At 44.2% G+C, this 15,006-nt stretch overlaps 1 protein-coding gene across 2 annotated transcripts; it reads right to left on the bottom strand.

Annotated features, from left to right (window-relative positions):
• Positions 1-12,245: 12,245 nt before the first annotated feature.
• On the bottom strand, positions 12,246-14,725 carry LOC120679072 (60S ribosomal protein L7-3-like). Of its 2 annotated transcripts, XR_005676960.1 has the most exons (7): positions 14,544-14,708; positions 14,281-14,463; positions 13,716-13,813; positions 13,500-13,637; positions 12,858-12,960; positions 12,441-12,762; positions 12,246-12,384 (listed from the first exon to the last, which is right to left on the bottom strand). XR_005676960.1 is itself a non-coding variant. In XM_039960570.1 (6 exons), the coding sequence occupies exons 2-6, from the start codon at positions 14,461-14,463 to the stop codon at positions 12,547-12,549; spliced, it is 738 nt and encodes a 245-aa protein (XP_039816504.1). In that variant the 5' UTR covers positions 14,544-14,725; the 3' UTR covers positions 12,285-12,546. The 2 variants fall into 2 exon arrangements, 1 of the variants encoding a protein (XP_039816504.1); XM_039960570.1 differs by having other exon boundaries at positions 12,285-12,762; positions 14,544-14,725.
• Positions 14,726-15,006: the final 281 nt, after the last annotated feature.

Below are 15,006 nucleotides of genomic sequence, written 5' to 3'. Positions count from 1 at the left end.
TCCGGTGGTTCAAGGATTTCAGTAGGTACCCTGGTGCACTTTCGAAGTTGTGATACATGGAAGACATCATGAACGGCGGCCAACTGAGATGAAAGACGAAGTCGGTAGGCAACGGGTCCACAAATTTCGATAATTTCAAATGGTCCGATATATCGGGGTGCTAATTTCCCTTTTAAGCCAAAGCGTTGAACACCTTTAGTAGGAGATACTCGCAAATATACAAAGTCTCCTACCTCGAATTGCAAAAGATCTCTTCTTTTGTCTGCATAACTTTTCTGTCTTGATTGAGCTGCTTTAAGATTAACCTGAATAATTCTGACTTGCTCCTCTGCCTCAGAGACTAAATCTGGCCCAAAAATTTTGCGTTCTCCAGCTTGGGACCAATTCAAGGGAGTTCGACACCTTCGACCATATAATGCTTCAAATGGTGCCATTTGCAAGCTGGATTGATAACTGTTATTGTAAGAAAACTCTGCCAGTGCTAGGCACTTAACCCAATTCTTGCCATATTGAATAACACATGCCCTCAACATGTCTTCAAGGATTTGATTGATTCGTTCAGTTTGCCCATCTGTTTGTGGATGATAAGCCGAACTACGAATCAATTTTGTTCCAAGGGATTCCTGCATTTGCTCCCAGAAACGTGCTATAAACTGAGGCCCACGATCAGAAATAATCGTCTTTGGAATGCCATGTAAACGAACAATCTGATCGAGATAAATCTCTGCGTACTTCTTGGCAGAATAAGTGGTGTGTACAGGAATAAAATGAGCGGTCTTGGTGAGTCTATCAACGATTACCCAAACAGAATCATGCTTATGAGGAGTAATGGGTAAACCAACGATAAAATCCATACTGATGTCCTCCCATTTCCAGGATGGAATAGATAAAGGTTGGAGAGTACCAGCTATTTTCAAGTGACTAGCTTTAACTCTTTGACAGACATCACACTCAGAAACATATTTGGCGATCTCTCTTTTCATTCGAGTCCACCAGAAATTTTGTTTGAGATCATGGTACATCTTGGTACCACCGGGATGAATCGAAAATTTCGAAAGATGTGCTTCATCAAGGATTTGCTTTCTAAGCTGATGATCCTTAGGTACCACCAGTCGGGATTCAAACCATAGAACTCCCCTATGATCCACTCTGAAACATTTGTACTTTGCTTCTCCCTGTGATAACTTTTCCTTGATGACCTTGATACCCTCATCATGTAATTGTCCCATGATGATGCTATCATGAAGTGTAGGCTCAAGGGATATATGGTTCAAACTTCCTTGAGGTACCATTTCTAGGTTTAACTTCATCATTTCCTGGCATAGAGTTTCATTGAATGGTTCTACAGATAGACAATGGCATTGTGACTTGCGGCTGAGTGCATCCGCAACCACATTAGCCTTTCCTGGATGATAGTGCACTTCTAGATCATAATCCTTTATCAACTCTAGCCAGCGTCTCTGCCTCATGTTGAGATCAGCTTGAGTAAAGATATATTTGAGGCTCTTATGGTCAGTGTAAATATTACAGTGAGTTCCCATAAGATGATGTCTCCACATCTTAAGAGCGTGAATAACATCTGCTAACTCTAGATCATGGGTTGGATAATTCTTCTCATGGTCCCGGAGAGCTCTTGATGCATAAGAGATAACCCGGTTGTCCTGCATAAGCACACAACCAAGTCCCGTACCCGACGCATCACAATAGACATAAAAAGGTTTAGTACTGTCCGGTGTAGACAATACTGGAGCGGTAGTTAATCTTGCTTTGAGAGTTTGGAAAGCTTCTTCACACTTATCACTCCAAACAAACCTCACTCCCTTCTTCAATAACTCCGTCATAGGCTTGGCTATTCTGGAGAAATCAGTAATGAATCGACGATAATATCCAGCTAAACCAAGGAAACTGCGAATTTGATGAACTGAAATAGGAGATTCCCAATCCATCACTTCTTGTACTTTAGTTGGATCAACAGATATACCATCACTGGAGATAGTGTGACCTAAGAATTTCACACTGTCCAACCAAAATTCACACTTGGAGAATTTGGCATAAAGATGATGATCTCGTAATCGTTGGAGAACGATACGCAAATGTTCAGCATGATCTTCTTCATTCTTGGAGTAGATCAAGATATCGTCAATGAAAACCACGACGAATTTATCCAGCTCCGGCATGAAGACTGAATTCATCAAGTACATGAAATATGCTGGGGCGTTGGTAAGGCCAAAAGACATAACCAGATATTCATATAGTCCATATCTGGTAGAGAAAGCAGTCTTTGGAATATCACAAGGCTTGATCTTTATTTGATGGTAGCCAGAACGAAGATCAATCTTAGAGAAAACCTTAGCTCCAGCTAACTGATCAAACAGAATATCAATGCGGGGAAGAGGATACTTGTTTTTAATAGTGACCGCATTGAGTGGTCGATAATCAACACATAGCCTCAAACTATTGTCTTTCTTCTTCACAAACAGGGCTGGACATCCCCAGGGTGAAGAACTTGGACATATAAAACCTTTGTCAAGAAGGTCTTGGAGTTGGACTTTCAATTCTGCTAATTCATTTGGAGGCATTCGGTACGACCTCTTAGAAATAGGGGCGGTACCGGGTTGAAGTTCAATAACAAACTCGATGTCTCTATCAGGAGGCATTCCAGGTAAATCATCTGGAAATACATCCGCATACTCCCACACAATAGGGATATCTTCAAGTTTAATTTCTTTTGCGGCATAAGCACAAGAGTTAATGTACTCTCGTTGTGGTAGATAAAGTATGGTGGCTCCTTGATGTGGTGAATCTATCTCGATAGCTCGGGAAGAGATATCTAATAGTACTTTATGTGTAGTCATCCAATTCACGCCTAGAATAACATCCATGCCTTCTAAATTCAGCAAGATCAAGTCTGTCTTTATCAATTTGCTACCCAGCTTAATTGGCACACATCTAGTGATTTGATTGGAAGCTATCTTCCCACCAGGGGTTGTTATCATAAAAGATCCCTTAGTATGACAAAAATCCAATCCTAATCTTGCTCCAAATTTGGCACTTATAAAACTATGCGTTGCACCAGAATCAAATAATATGACTGCGGGTTTATTGTGGATAGAGAAAGTACCCGTCATAACTGGTGCTCCTGCTGGAAGGTCTGCAAGAGTAGTGAAATTAACTCGCCCTTGCCGGACTTGCACCATTTGCCTCTTGCCCTTGCCCTTGTTGTTGTTGTTGTTGTTGTTGTTGTTGTTCTGATTAGAGTTTTGCCCTGGATTATTCCTTCTGGGTTGTGGACAATTCTTGGCAAAATGAGAAGCACTGCCGCAGTTGAAACATCGATTATTACTATTCCCACTATTGAACTGTGGGGCATTCGGCCTTGGGCTAAACTGCTGCTGTTGCTGTTGCTGAGGCACTGGAGGTCTGAATCCTCCTTGTTGCTGAGGCGGCTTAAAGACAAACCTACCCACTGGGGCATTTCTTTGTGGAGGCCTAGGTGGAGTATTTTGCACCAGGCGATACCTCGGTGGCTGGGCACTCGAGGGTCCCGTTGGTGCCTTCCGCTTTTTCTCAGCACGATGTGCAGCAATACAATCTTTCTGTGTAATGGCCATATTAACCAGCTCATTATAGGTATTGGGCTGAACCAAGTTTAAACGTTCTTTGAGCTTAGTATTGAGGCCACGACGAAAACGATCACGTTTCTTGGCATCAGTATCAGCATGATGGCCCGCATATTGGCACAGATGATTGAAGGTCTGTGCATATTGAAGAACAGTGCGGGTTCCCTGATCTAGAGCCAAGAATTCATTCAACTTTCTTTCAATTAGTCCTTCCGGAATATGATATGATCTGAATGCAGTTCTGAATTCCTCCCAAGATATGATATGTTCAGCAGGCTGCATTTCACAATAATTATCCCACCATATACGTGCAGGACCGCGAAGCTGTTGGGCGGCAAAGGGGGCCTTGTTCGCATCAATACATGGTACTGCTAACAAAGCAAACTTGGAATTGATTGTACGAAGCCAAGCATCGGCATCCAATGGGTCATCAGCTTTGCTGAAAAGTGGAGGTTGGGTACCAAAGAATTCCTGGTAACCCGCTGGTTGTGCCTCCCTTCCTCCATACTGTTGGCGTGGCTGATTTTGTTGCCCTTGGACTAGCTGGCGAAGCAGCTCGGTTTGCATGGCCATTAACTCGGCCAGATTCGACGGGGGTGGCGGTGGTTGCTGAGATCCACTGCCATTTTCACAACCGAAGCCATCAGGAGTTCCGCGTGTATGACCAACCATCTGTAATCATGGAAGACATCCATTAGATACATATTTCTCGCTTCCAAAATCAATGGTACGTATAATGATCATACATTTGGATAAAACAAAATCAGCAAAAAATGTAACTAGATGCGGTGTAGCACAATGTGCACAACACATAAATGTGCAACCCACAAAAATTCAAAACTGGTCAGCGGCTAGATAGCTTCATGCTTCATCGTATAGAGACTCAATGCTGAGAGCAAAGAGTAAAGAAAATAATCTATCAATTCGCTCTTCAACGCTATGTACTATGTTGCTAAACAACAGAGATCATAGAAGGGGTTGGACTAAAATTTAGCCTCACAGATTCAACATGCTAACATTTGATGAGCACATATGCCACAAAAATTTGCAACCTCTTGTATTCATCAAACGGCGTGAAGATGCACAAATAAAGAGATTTGCTAAGTAGAAAGATTATGATTTCCAAACTGGTAGTCGCTACTTATATTACATCCAAAGCAGCCTTATTCTTACAACCTAACATCGCTTAACCTTACCACATATAATACAGCAAGTGGTACTCCTCCCTAAGGCTATTTTACAATAACATCTTCCCTATATACATATGATACAACAAGAGAACACAACTATCTAGGACAAGTCTAAGACGCCTAGAAGTCGTCGAGGTTGCCCACAGAAGAGGCACTGCCGGAAGAAGAGTCGTCCGGCTGAGGGTTAGGCTCAGCAAGTGCGTGCTCTGAATCTAAGTCAGATACTCCCTCAATCTCCTCTGGGTCCTCCTCTGCTGCTGCAGGCTCAGCTGGGGCATCTAGTTGCTCCTGGAGCATACCAACATGTGCTAAAGCATCAGCCCAATCTGCTTGCAGCTCATTCACCTGCGCTTGAAGAAAACCGATAACTGTGTTGCGCTGCTCTATCTCAGCACCATACTCCATAGCCTGATGCTCAAACTGTGCAATAGCAGTGTCCCTCCCAGCAACGGCATCCTGAAGTCCCCCAATCTGAATATCCTTCAGACGAAGGCCTCGCTGAAAACTCTGGGCCAAGTCTATCACCTGGTCCATGTGTCGCTGCTGAAGTATCTGGTAGTGAGACTGGGCATTCATATATCTGACTACTGCCTCAATAGTCTCATCCGCTACATCACCAATCAAGTGCCCAAAGTGTGTGACCCTGAACAGCCACTCTGCATTGCCAGCACTGACTGCTGGAAACAATCCAATAGGATATGCTGCTACCTCCTCGGGATGGTGCTCACAAAAAGTGGTGATAGCGTTGAGAGCTGCTTTCTCAAACGCATCCACAAGACGATACCCAATCACCTCAATCTCAATCGGTGGCCACTCCAAGGTGGGGTGCTGAGGAATGGTCATCTTAACTCTGTTCTTCTTAATTCCATCCTCCGAAAACTGGCGTCCCGTGTACTGGGGTGGATCTGGGTAGTGGAAGATACGAAGTGAATCCCAAAGAATCCTCGGAAAACCCTCCCAGTACAGACAGTCGGTATGAGCATTTCCCTCCTCATCCCAAAAGATCTGGGAACAAGTCGCCATCTGAATCAAAAAGGATTCAAATGTGAGTAATGCAATTATCTCAAGACTTCTCAAATAAAGCTTTAAGAAGACTGCGGTAAAACAAATGTGATTCTAATTCACAAGATGATATGATTCCAACTCAAAGAATAATAAACCACAATTGGTACTGGTTCATCATTTGAGATTCTAAGGAATGAAAAGATCCTTATAACAACAAGATGGGGCTTAGGAGGAAGGCAAGACTCGAAACCATATTTTTCATCCAAGGAAACCTATGCATTTTACAAGTATGCTTCTAAAATCAGAGTTTCACTCACTCATGGTTTAAGCACACTAACACTTATCTTATAAGGATTCAAACTAGAAATTCCTTAACAAGCTCATGTAGCAACTGCAAATATTATGAACCAATTAAACATCAACCAAATATGTATGCACGTCCTAACCGTCCTCACAAGATAGACAATTGCCAACTATGGTTGGGCTTACGGGGTTAGCACGGTGGTATACATAAATACGGCTCTCCCTATATAGCTAGTCGATACATTCTAACCGTTCTTATCTTAACAAATCGCGGTTAGTGTTCCTGCAGAAGATTGACAGAACATATATATATATCCAATGAACCTTTCATGCCAGCACTCATGAAAGCGTTCCCAAACATTACCGCTCACTATAGAAGCGGCAGCCATACAATTTCCGCCGTATGGCCAACGTTAACATTCGCTACTCAGAGGCGTATTCACAAGTTCCTTTACTCCCAATATAGTCGACCGAGGTCGGTATATTGGCAGCAGCTCAAGTAGGCCACTGCTTGAGCGCAGCGTTCGGTTCGCATCGCCGACGGGAAGGTCAGACTCCCTCAGCTGACTGAGCACACTTTACTTCCAATATAGTCAACTAATAGTCGGTATATTGGAAGCACCTCAAGTAAGCCACTGCTTGAGGGCAGCGTTCGGCTCGCATCACCGACGGGAAGGTCAGACTCCCTCAGCTGACTGAGGATCCTTACCATCTTACCTCACGTAGGTGCGTCGTTACAAAAATTAAGAGTTGCTTGTGAGTATGCTTTGTCAAAATGTAAAGTGCTGGAAGTCAGATAACATAAACCATACAGAAATAACCACCTAGTAATTCCCATAAATTCCCTAGGACTTTACGTTCTAAGCACAACCCTTAACGAATCCAACGTAGCTTTTCGAAATACCCTGTTGTTCCAATTTTATACGGAAAGCGATTTTTAAGGTTCCAACACCTCTGGTATACGCTTGTAGCTCTGATGCCAGCTGTGGCAGAACCGCCTAAATTATCCCGGCTCAAGTGCGTAAACCATCACCCTAAAGGCAACATTAGCTTAAACGCACTTCAAACGGAAAAATTTTTGGTCTGTCGGGTAACGTCCCGATACAACCACCGATTCTCGGATCGAACAAGCATACCCCGCACGAAGGCGAGTCCAGAGATATTACAACCAAAATTTTTACAACACAGGCATAGTAATGATTACAAACCAGTGAAAACCTTATTACAAAGCCAAACTTAAGTAAAACAGTTATACAAGCCATGATTATAAGTTCAGAGTCTAAACAGCGGAAGATGAAACACGATCACTACAACACGTCGCCAAAAGTATACCAAGCTAGCCCAAGCCTGGTATCACTCGTCATAGTCATTGCCGGCCGAAGACGTATCCCATTCTACGGACCAGCCAGGAGGCAACGAGCAAGGATAGGTCAAGCTAGCGACCTGATCCTCAAAAGTCATACCTGAAAAAGAGTTTCAACAGCAAGGCTGAGTATTCTAATACTCAGCAAGACTTAACCGACAATGGGTATAAGTAGCCCACCTAAGCTAGATTATGCAAGGCTTTGTAAGGCTCTGGTTTTCCTTTGCTGAAAAGCAATAAAGAGTAGGTCCTTACTTTCAAGTTTTAGCTTCGAGATTCTAGTTGATTAACCATTCTATGTATGCATCTACTAACCAAACATGGTGGAACTTCTAAGCAAACAACAAGATTAATAAGAATATTGTTGCTCTTATTACTCTGTGTGGCAAAGAGATCAAGCAGTCTCATTTCATCGTGAGAGGCGGACGATTCTGAATCGAAATTCAACCTTGCAAGGGTAACCTAGCACACACGTCTGGAATACCGTCGGGTCATTCCCAAACAACCGTTAACCTTTCTTTCCGGCTTGTGGATAGTGCCACTCTCCCCGACTACAGGGCTCCAAGGCCGAACCTTGTCCCTAGAAGTCGTAGTGTTGCGCAACATATAATAAAACCTATCCCTACTGAGAGAGTGGGAGGTATATCCACTCCCCGGTCCAATCGGCTACTAGGCTTGCCGCGTACCATATTTACGGCATGTGACTAGTACTTTCAAAAACTTAACCAGCACTACCACACACCGCGACCTTAGCAAGTTCATCAACACAGACGGGGTCTCACATAGGACATGATATCGAACACAACCCCGTCCGTCGTCCTTATATTGATAACAGAAAGTAAACAAGCAATTCCTATGAAGCTCGCGAGTGACAGGCAATCACTCGACTTTTACCGTTCCTATAAGCTTAGCAATTACTCGAACTCAAGTCTAGTGTTCAGTACATAGGTTCCTAGGATCATGCATCTAGGGCTTCAATCCAAATCCTAAGAACTGTAAATGCACAAGTACGTAATACAGTAAATGATATTAATTTGAAGTATAGGTTATGTCCGGGGCTTGCCTTCTCGGTAGTTGCTAACTATTTCAGCGCTAGGCTCTTCCGAACTTTGGTTCGGGGCTTCAGTTAGTTCCGCAGTGTTCACTTGAGCTTCGAGATCACCTCCGTCAGACTCCGGAATCAACTCGTACGTCCCGTCTGACAAAGTAGTCGTATCTATATGTAATGCAAGAACAACATTATAAATAAACATGGGCAATCGTTTATAGAGTAGTTAAATAACAAATTTAACTACACAAGGCATCATGATCAACAGCACAAATGAAGTTGACTAACTTCATAAACAAGTGGGGGTGATTTCCTATACAATTAAGTCACGGTTTGTAAATAAATCAACAAATCAGAGTAAAAATAGTAATAAGATCTACCAAAATTACACTAAACAGAACGTGAACAAAGTAATCTACCCTGTAAAAATCATGCCAAGACATTTAACCATTTAAACACAATAAATCATTTACTCAGATAACATCTAGAACAAGCAAGAATTACACAGGTCAAACTAAAGAAGATCAGAAGCTCAAAATTTAACATGAGATCTACACAGGGATGATCTAGCTACTGCGAATTTTTAATGATTTTATATACACGGAATTAATTCAGATAAATTAAACAAAACAGACACCAGTTTATCAAGATTCAATTTTAACTCCTGTTCTAGCCATGAACTAAGGCTCAAACTTCCTGGACAAGCTAACATACTCCAGAAGAACACTCAGGAATATTTTCATGATTTATCAAGAACAGAAACTATTTACCATGAATAAAGTCTATTAAACAAAGATTAAATCAAATAAATAGCTACAACAAAGAACTGATCATGAAATTTTTATAGTAAAGCTAGTGTAACAAGAGTAAACTACCACCAAAATTTCAGAGCAATACAAGCTTTCAAGCATCAGATAAGAAAAAGATTAAAGAACAAGTATTTATACACCTAGTAACACAAAACAACATCTACAGCAAAAACTTGCAACTAAAGCCTAACATATTCTGGTTCTACTGCATAGAGCTCTTCAAGAGGATTCCAAAACATCCAGATTTGCTATTTTACGAATTTTCTACGAATTTATACTGAATTTCAAAGTTTACAGCAAATCCTAGCAAACAAGTCCCTGAAGGCACTATTCATATGTGTCTTGGGTTTGCAGACAGCCCCCTGGGCTTTTCCAAATTCAAACACGCGGTCCTTGGGTCGGGTCAGAGAGGGGAGGCGAGGTTTGACCGGCGGTTTCCCGGCGAGGGGCTCACCGGCGGCGAGGGTGGAGGGGTGCGTGAGCCTCACGGGTTCAAGGCGCACCTCTGGGTGCTTGGAATCGAGGCTAGGGCGGTCGGAGAGGGGGTGTCGACGGCGAGCGGCGGTTTGCGGGCTCGGAGCACGGCGGCGGGGTGGCTCCGGTGGTGTTCGGGTGAGGGAAAATGGCCTGGGAGCTGCGCGAGGTCGAGGCGGTGCTAATGGTGGGGGATGTAGGGGTGGAGCGGGTCTGGGTTGGCGGCTCCGCCGTGGGGTGGAGCTCGCCGGGGTTCAAGCGGGGCGGCGATGGTGTTCTGCAGCGTGGGAGCGAGGAGAGAGCAAAGGAGCGAGTGAAATCGAATCCTGGGGTTCTTGTAGTGCTCAGGCGCGCGAAAGATCGAGAGCTGGGCCTCTGGTTTGGGCTCTCCACGGCGGCGTCGCGGTGGCGGCCGCCGGGGAGGTTCTGGGCGCGGCGGGGGTGCGTGGCGAGGGGTGGGGGCTCCAGCGCGAGGCAACAGGAGGGGGAGGAGCTCGCCGGCGATGCGTGGGAGCCAGCGCACGGCGAAGTAATGGCCGGGAAAGCCGGGAAGGCGCTCCACGGCGGCGCTGTCGGTGGCCGGCGGCGAGAAGCAGAGCAGGGGGTTGAGGTGGAAGAAAAGGTTCGTTTTGCAATTACCAAAAGTTCCAGGGACCCCACTGTAAAACAGCGATAACTTTTAAACCAAAGCTCAAATGAAAAAGTGCCCAACATGAAAGTTGTTCAATTTTTCAAGAGCTACAACTTTGATGTTGTGCAAAAATTTATTTGACCAAAGGATAGAGAGCTAAATTTGAAAACACAAGAGGGATTTTAAACTCTAGGAATTTTGTCTTTTTCAATGCAAAATCACTTCAAATGTAGACTTACAAGCAAAATGACTACCATGCATTAAATGCACTGAAATTTTGCACAAACACCCTCCACTAAAACTATAATTACACAAATAACTTTATAAAGGACCTCGCATAAAATCATAATTACACATATAACCTTTCATAATTACAAAAAGATCCTTTTTACGCATTTCAAGCACAAGATGCATAGCAAAAAAAACAATTACTGTGCAGACACCTATTTAATTACTGTGTAAACACCCGGGGTGTTACAGGGGGGGGTTGCGTAATGGGGGAATGGGGATGTTGGGAGGGTAGGCGGCGGGGGTTGTTTGTAAAAAAATGTGGACGATGGGTTTAAATAACAACAAACTAAAGGGTCTATTTGCAAAAAAAAACAAGGAGCGGCCTGGATGAACCTCCCGCGACGGATCAGACGACTCGCGCCGGGCTATCTCTCTTCGGGGACACATGTCGCCACCGGGTCCTCCCAGGCCTCCCTCCACGGTGTATAGAAGAAAGAGTATAAGTCACCTAATCAAAAATGGCATGGTTAACAGTTATGCTTAGATTAGAGTTATGACTTACTAATGTGGGCATCTCCTTTCCATCTTATATTTTGCTCGAGCATTTCCACAAGCACCTCCTTAAGAAAGCGATGAGAGATGGGGTGCAGTACCTGATGTTCCCTGGCACGCTCCACAGCAAGGCGGCCTCCTCCGCCAGCGCGGAGGCATCGAAGAGCAAGCGCGCGGAGATCTTCTGAACCAAGCGCATCACCAAACTGAGGGCAATCTTCTCCATCCCCGCCTGCTCACAGCTCTCGCAACGACGAAGAGGCTTGGAAAGAGAGTGCTGACTGCTGGCTGCTTCCCCTTGGCACCTGCTTTTTAATTTTTAATTTAGGCTCCAAAATGAACTTTCACCTTGGACTGTTTCAATTCACAAAGCCCATGTAAATGTACAAAGACAAATTAGAGCAAAATTTACCAAACTTCGAGCAAGGTGGTCATGAAGTGATTGTCACAAAACTGCACAAGTATGTCAGGGAGATGCAAATCTTCTGTGTAATTCTCGACATAGTGAGTACAAAGCATATTTTGGTCAAGTTGTGGCATTATCACCAATTTCTAAGTTATGTCAAAGTCATGTGACCTGTAATCGACATGGATATAGCTACATATATTTTTGGTTTGCAATCATTTGACAGTATTTATAGCCTGTTTTATAAAACCAAAAAAAAATCATCACTGCAGGTACAACTCGACTTGCCACTTTGCCAGCTTCTTGCATTACCAAAAAACTGCAATAGGATTCGTTGCATAGCATGCATGATATTATGCAGGTTACAGGTAGCTTTCTTTGACACACAACAGGAGGAACCATTGCATTGTAATTCTGAATTGTAGTGGTGCTGAGTAAATACTAAATACAAGGACGAAATTACTGAATAAAATCTTTTGGTTTGACTTTGTGGTTGCAAAAGATTCAACCACAGCCAAAACTGACATCTACCACAAAATGGACTCTTGGCTGTCAAATTATTGATGGTACGGGGTACCAAAATTAGTCAACTCAATCCAACTGCAAAACAACATTTGCCACCACCCAATTAAGGAAACATGTGCCCAATCTGTAAGACGGAACTGCAACCAACCAAAGCTAAGAAACATGATGAAACGACAGCATACACAACCATCTCAAGAAAGAACAGCAAAATAAACAGGTACAAGTCTACATTCTGTTTGGAAGAGAAAAATCCTATTGGAAGTCTCACTGAAAGAGCAAGTCTACATTCTGTTTGGAAAGCCAAAATTGCACATCCACCATTATCCAGCATCAACTCCCTAGAGTATAACTTCTCAAACATTGAAATCATTCTCACAGGATACAAGAACCTAGTTCATCCTCTTGATTAGCTCGTTGATGTAGTTCTCACGGTTACCGGCATCACCACCCTCAACATAGTGGTTCCTCTTCTTCTTCAGGCCACCAAGCGGTGCCTTCAGCTTGAATGGCCAGAGGAAGTTGTTAGCCTCCTTGAAGTGTGGGCCAACAGTCATGATCTCATGGACAAGATCCTCAATGCAGATGATGTTGTGGTTCCCAAGGCCCTAATGAACAGCAAGCAGGTAGACAACATTTAGACTCAAATTGAAATGTGTTGTAATCAGAATTAGCACAGTAGTCGTAGTCGTAGATGGCAAACCTCCTCAATGACACTGTTATTGCTCAGAGGAATCCTCTGCTTGTTCAGCTTCCCATAACCTCTCTTATAGATCAATTCCCTAACACTCTTCAGGTTCGGGTATCTGAAGAAAGAATAGATGTTTCAGACTTCAGAACATCAAAATAATAGGAATCAAGCACTATTTCTGTCTTCAGAAATTAAGAACACCAAATTGGGACTAGCATCAATATGCAGGTCACAAACAGGAAGATAACAGATAATAAAGAGCTGAAGTGGCTATACAAATTGGCCTATAATATGTTCCATTCTTTAAATCTAGAAACTGAATAAATATGCACAACAATAAGATATGAAAAATATTTAAAAAATTTCCTCCAGGATAGAACCTAATAAGCCTAAAACATTTCTACAAGCATATTTATGAAACCAAAACACAAATGTGTGAAATTATAAAATCAATAGAAATTGTAGCATTTTGCACCTCTCATGGAAGTTTATGAAACATTACATATACAATGCAGCAGTCACACCATTCTAGCAGAAGACCCTGAATTAATTCTGGTATGTGAGGGTAGCACATAATTGTACTTCAACAGCCTTAAGCACAGTCCAAAGTGGGATTTTATTAAAAATGTACTAGCCAAACAAATGCAAACTTACCCATATGCAACATATGGCTCGACCCTGCGCAGCATGTTAATGGTAGCCTTGTTAACCTTGAGGAAGACACCATTGAAGATCTGCCTCAACCGCAGAAGCTGCAAGATCTTGCGGGTCTTGGGGTGCATGGCATTGATACTGCACAACAAATTTGACCCCAATTAACATTTCAGCATGACAAAGAGAATCAGCAAGCCAAACGAGACAGTGCCCTACCCGCGGATGCGGATCACAAACAGAAGCTTGGCCTCAGGGCTGACATAGAACCCACCCTTCAACCTGGCCTCACGTTTGAGCTGCACAAGCTCCTTATCCTGCACAAAGCACAAATTCAATTAGAACAGATTACCTATGTACCTACATCCATCCAAGAAGACAAATAATATATCTAAAGTAGCATTTCATCCATCATGAGCACAACAAACATTGCAACAATCAGCTATCTTATCCCAATGCTAAAACTGAACCGATCCGGAATCAGCATATAATCGCACTACTTGTAACATCACCCTTTATTACATCTAGGGCGAAGAAGCATTTGCCATTCAAACTAGTGAGGTCCAAAAGATAGCACAAATAGACAATGGCCAACTCATAAAAATCAAAGAAAGACTACGAACATGCCCACGGTTTCCACAGACCTCCATTTCAAATGCCCACGGTTTCTACAGACTCCAACGAGCACAACCCTAGACGGCAAATGGCTTTTACACCAGATCGCGGGCAGACGCTAGACAGATATCCTAAAAACCAAGTTACAACCAGCCTGATGGTAACAGACCTGGGCGTCGTACTCCTGCGCGTACTGCTTGGCGCGCGCGCTGATGATCTTGCGGCTCTCGAGCGCCTTCTTCCTGTCGGCGTGCTCCTTCTCCTTCTTGTCCGCCGCCCACTGCTCCTCGCGCTTGCTCTTCCGCAGCACCGACTCCGGCACCGGCGCCGCCTTCGCCTCCGCCGCCGACATCTGCGCGGGGGGCCACCAGCCTCAGATCCAGCGCGCGCAGGGGGCCTCGAGAGGGGAGGGGCGCTGGCGCGCGTGCTTACCTCGCTGACCTGCGTGCGCGTGGGAAGGAGGGAGGAGAGGGAGGCCGCCGCCGGGGGGTGGGACGGGAGGAAGTGGCGGCGGGAGGAGGCTACTTATGGGAGGCCGAGGGTTTTGCTCCGGCTAGGGTTTCGGCGTGGCTGGATCGGACGGCTGCGGCTCCTGCATCCGACGGACGAGACCTGGGGCGAGAAGGAAATGGAAGAGAAGAGATGATGGGCCTAATCTGGTGGTCTGCTGCTGGTGCTGTTCGGAGCGCAAGTTGGGCCTGCTGCGTGCAATTTACTTGGGCAGTGTTTGGGTTTTAGTTCGTTATGCAGTAGCATTAAAAGAGTAAGAGCATCTCCAAAAGCTCTTGTATACTTGATAAGTTAGTGTTGCCTGTGGCGGTGATGACCTAGGTTTCTAGGGCTTGGCGACTTCGGCGGCGATTTGTGCCGATGAAGGTTTTCCACCGACACCAGT

Source organism: Panicum virgatum, chromosome 6N, assembly GCF_016808335.1.
Source record: "Panicum virgatum strain AP13 chromosome 6N, P.virgatum_v5, whole genome shotgun sequence".
Classification (NCBI taxonomy): Eukaryota; Viridiplantae; Streptophyta; class Magnoliopsida; order Poales; family Poaceae; genus Panicum; species Panicum virgatum.
This window is presented reverse-complemented; position numbering and strand designations above follow the sequence as displayed.

Coding starts and splice junctions, on each gene's coding strand:
- LOC120679072 (XM_039960570.1), bottom strand. CDS start 14,463: ATGTCGGCGGCGGAGGCGAAGGCGGCGCCGGTGCCGGAGTCGGTGCTG. Junction 13,638..13,715: donor TTTGTGATCCGCATCCGCGG/GTAGGGCACTGT, acceptor TTTGTTGTGCAG/TATCAATGCCATGCACCCCA. Junction 12,961..13,499: donor GAGCCATATGTTGCATATGG/GTAAGTTTGCAT, acceptor TTCTTTCTTCAG/ATACCCGAACCTGAAGAGTG.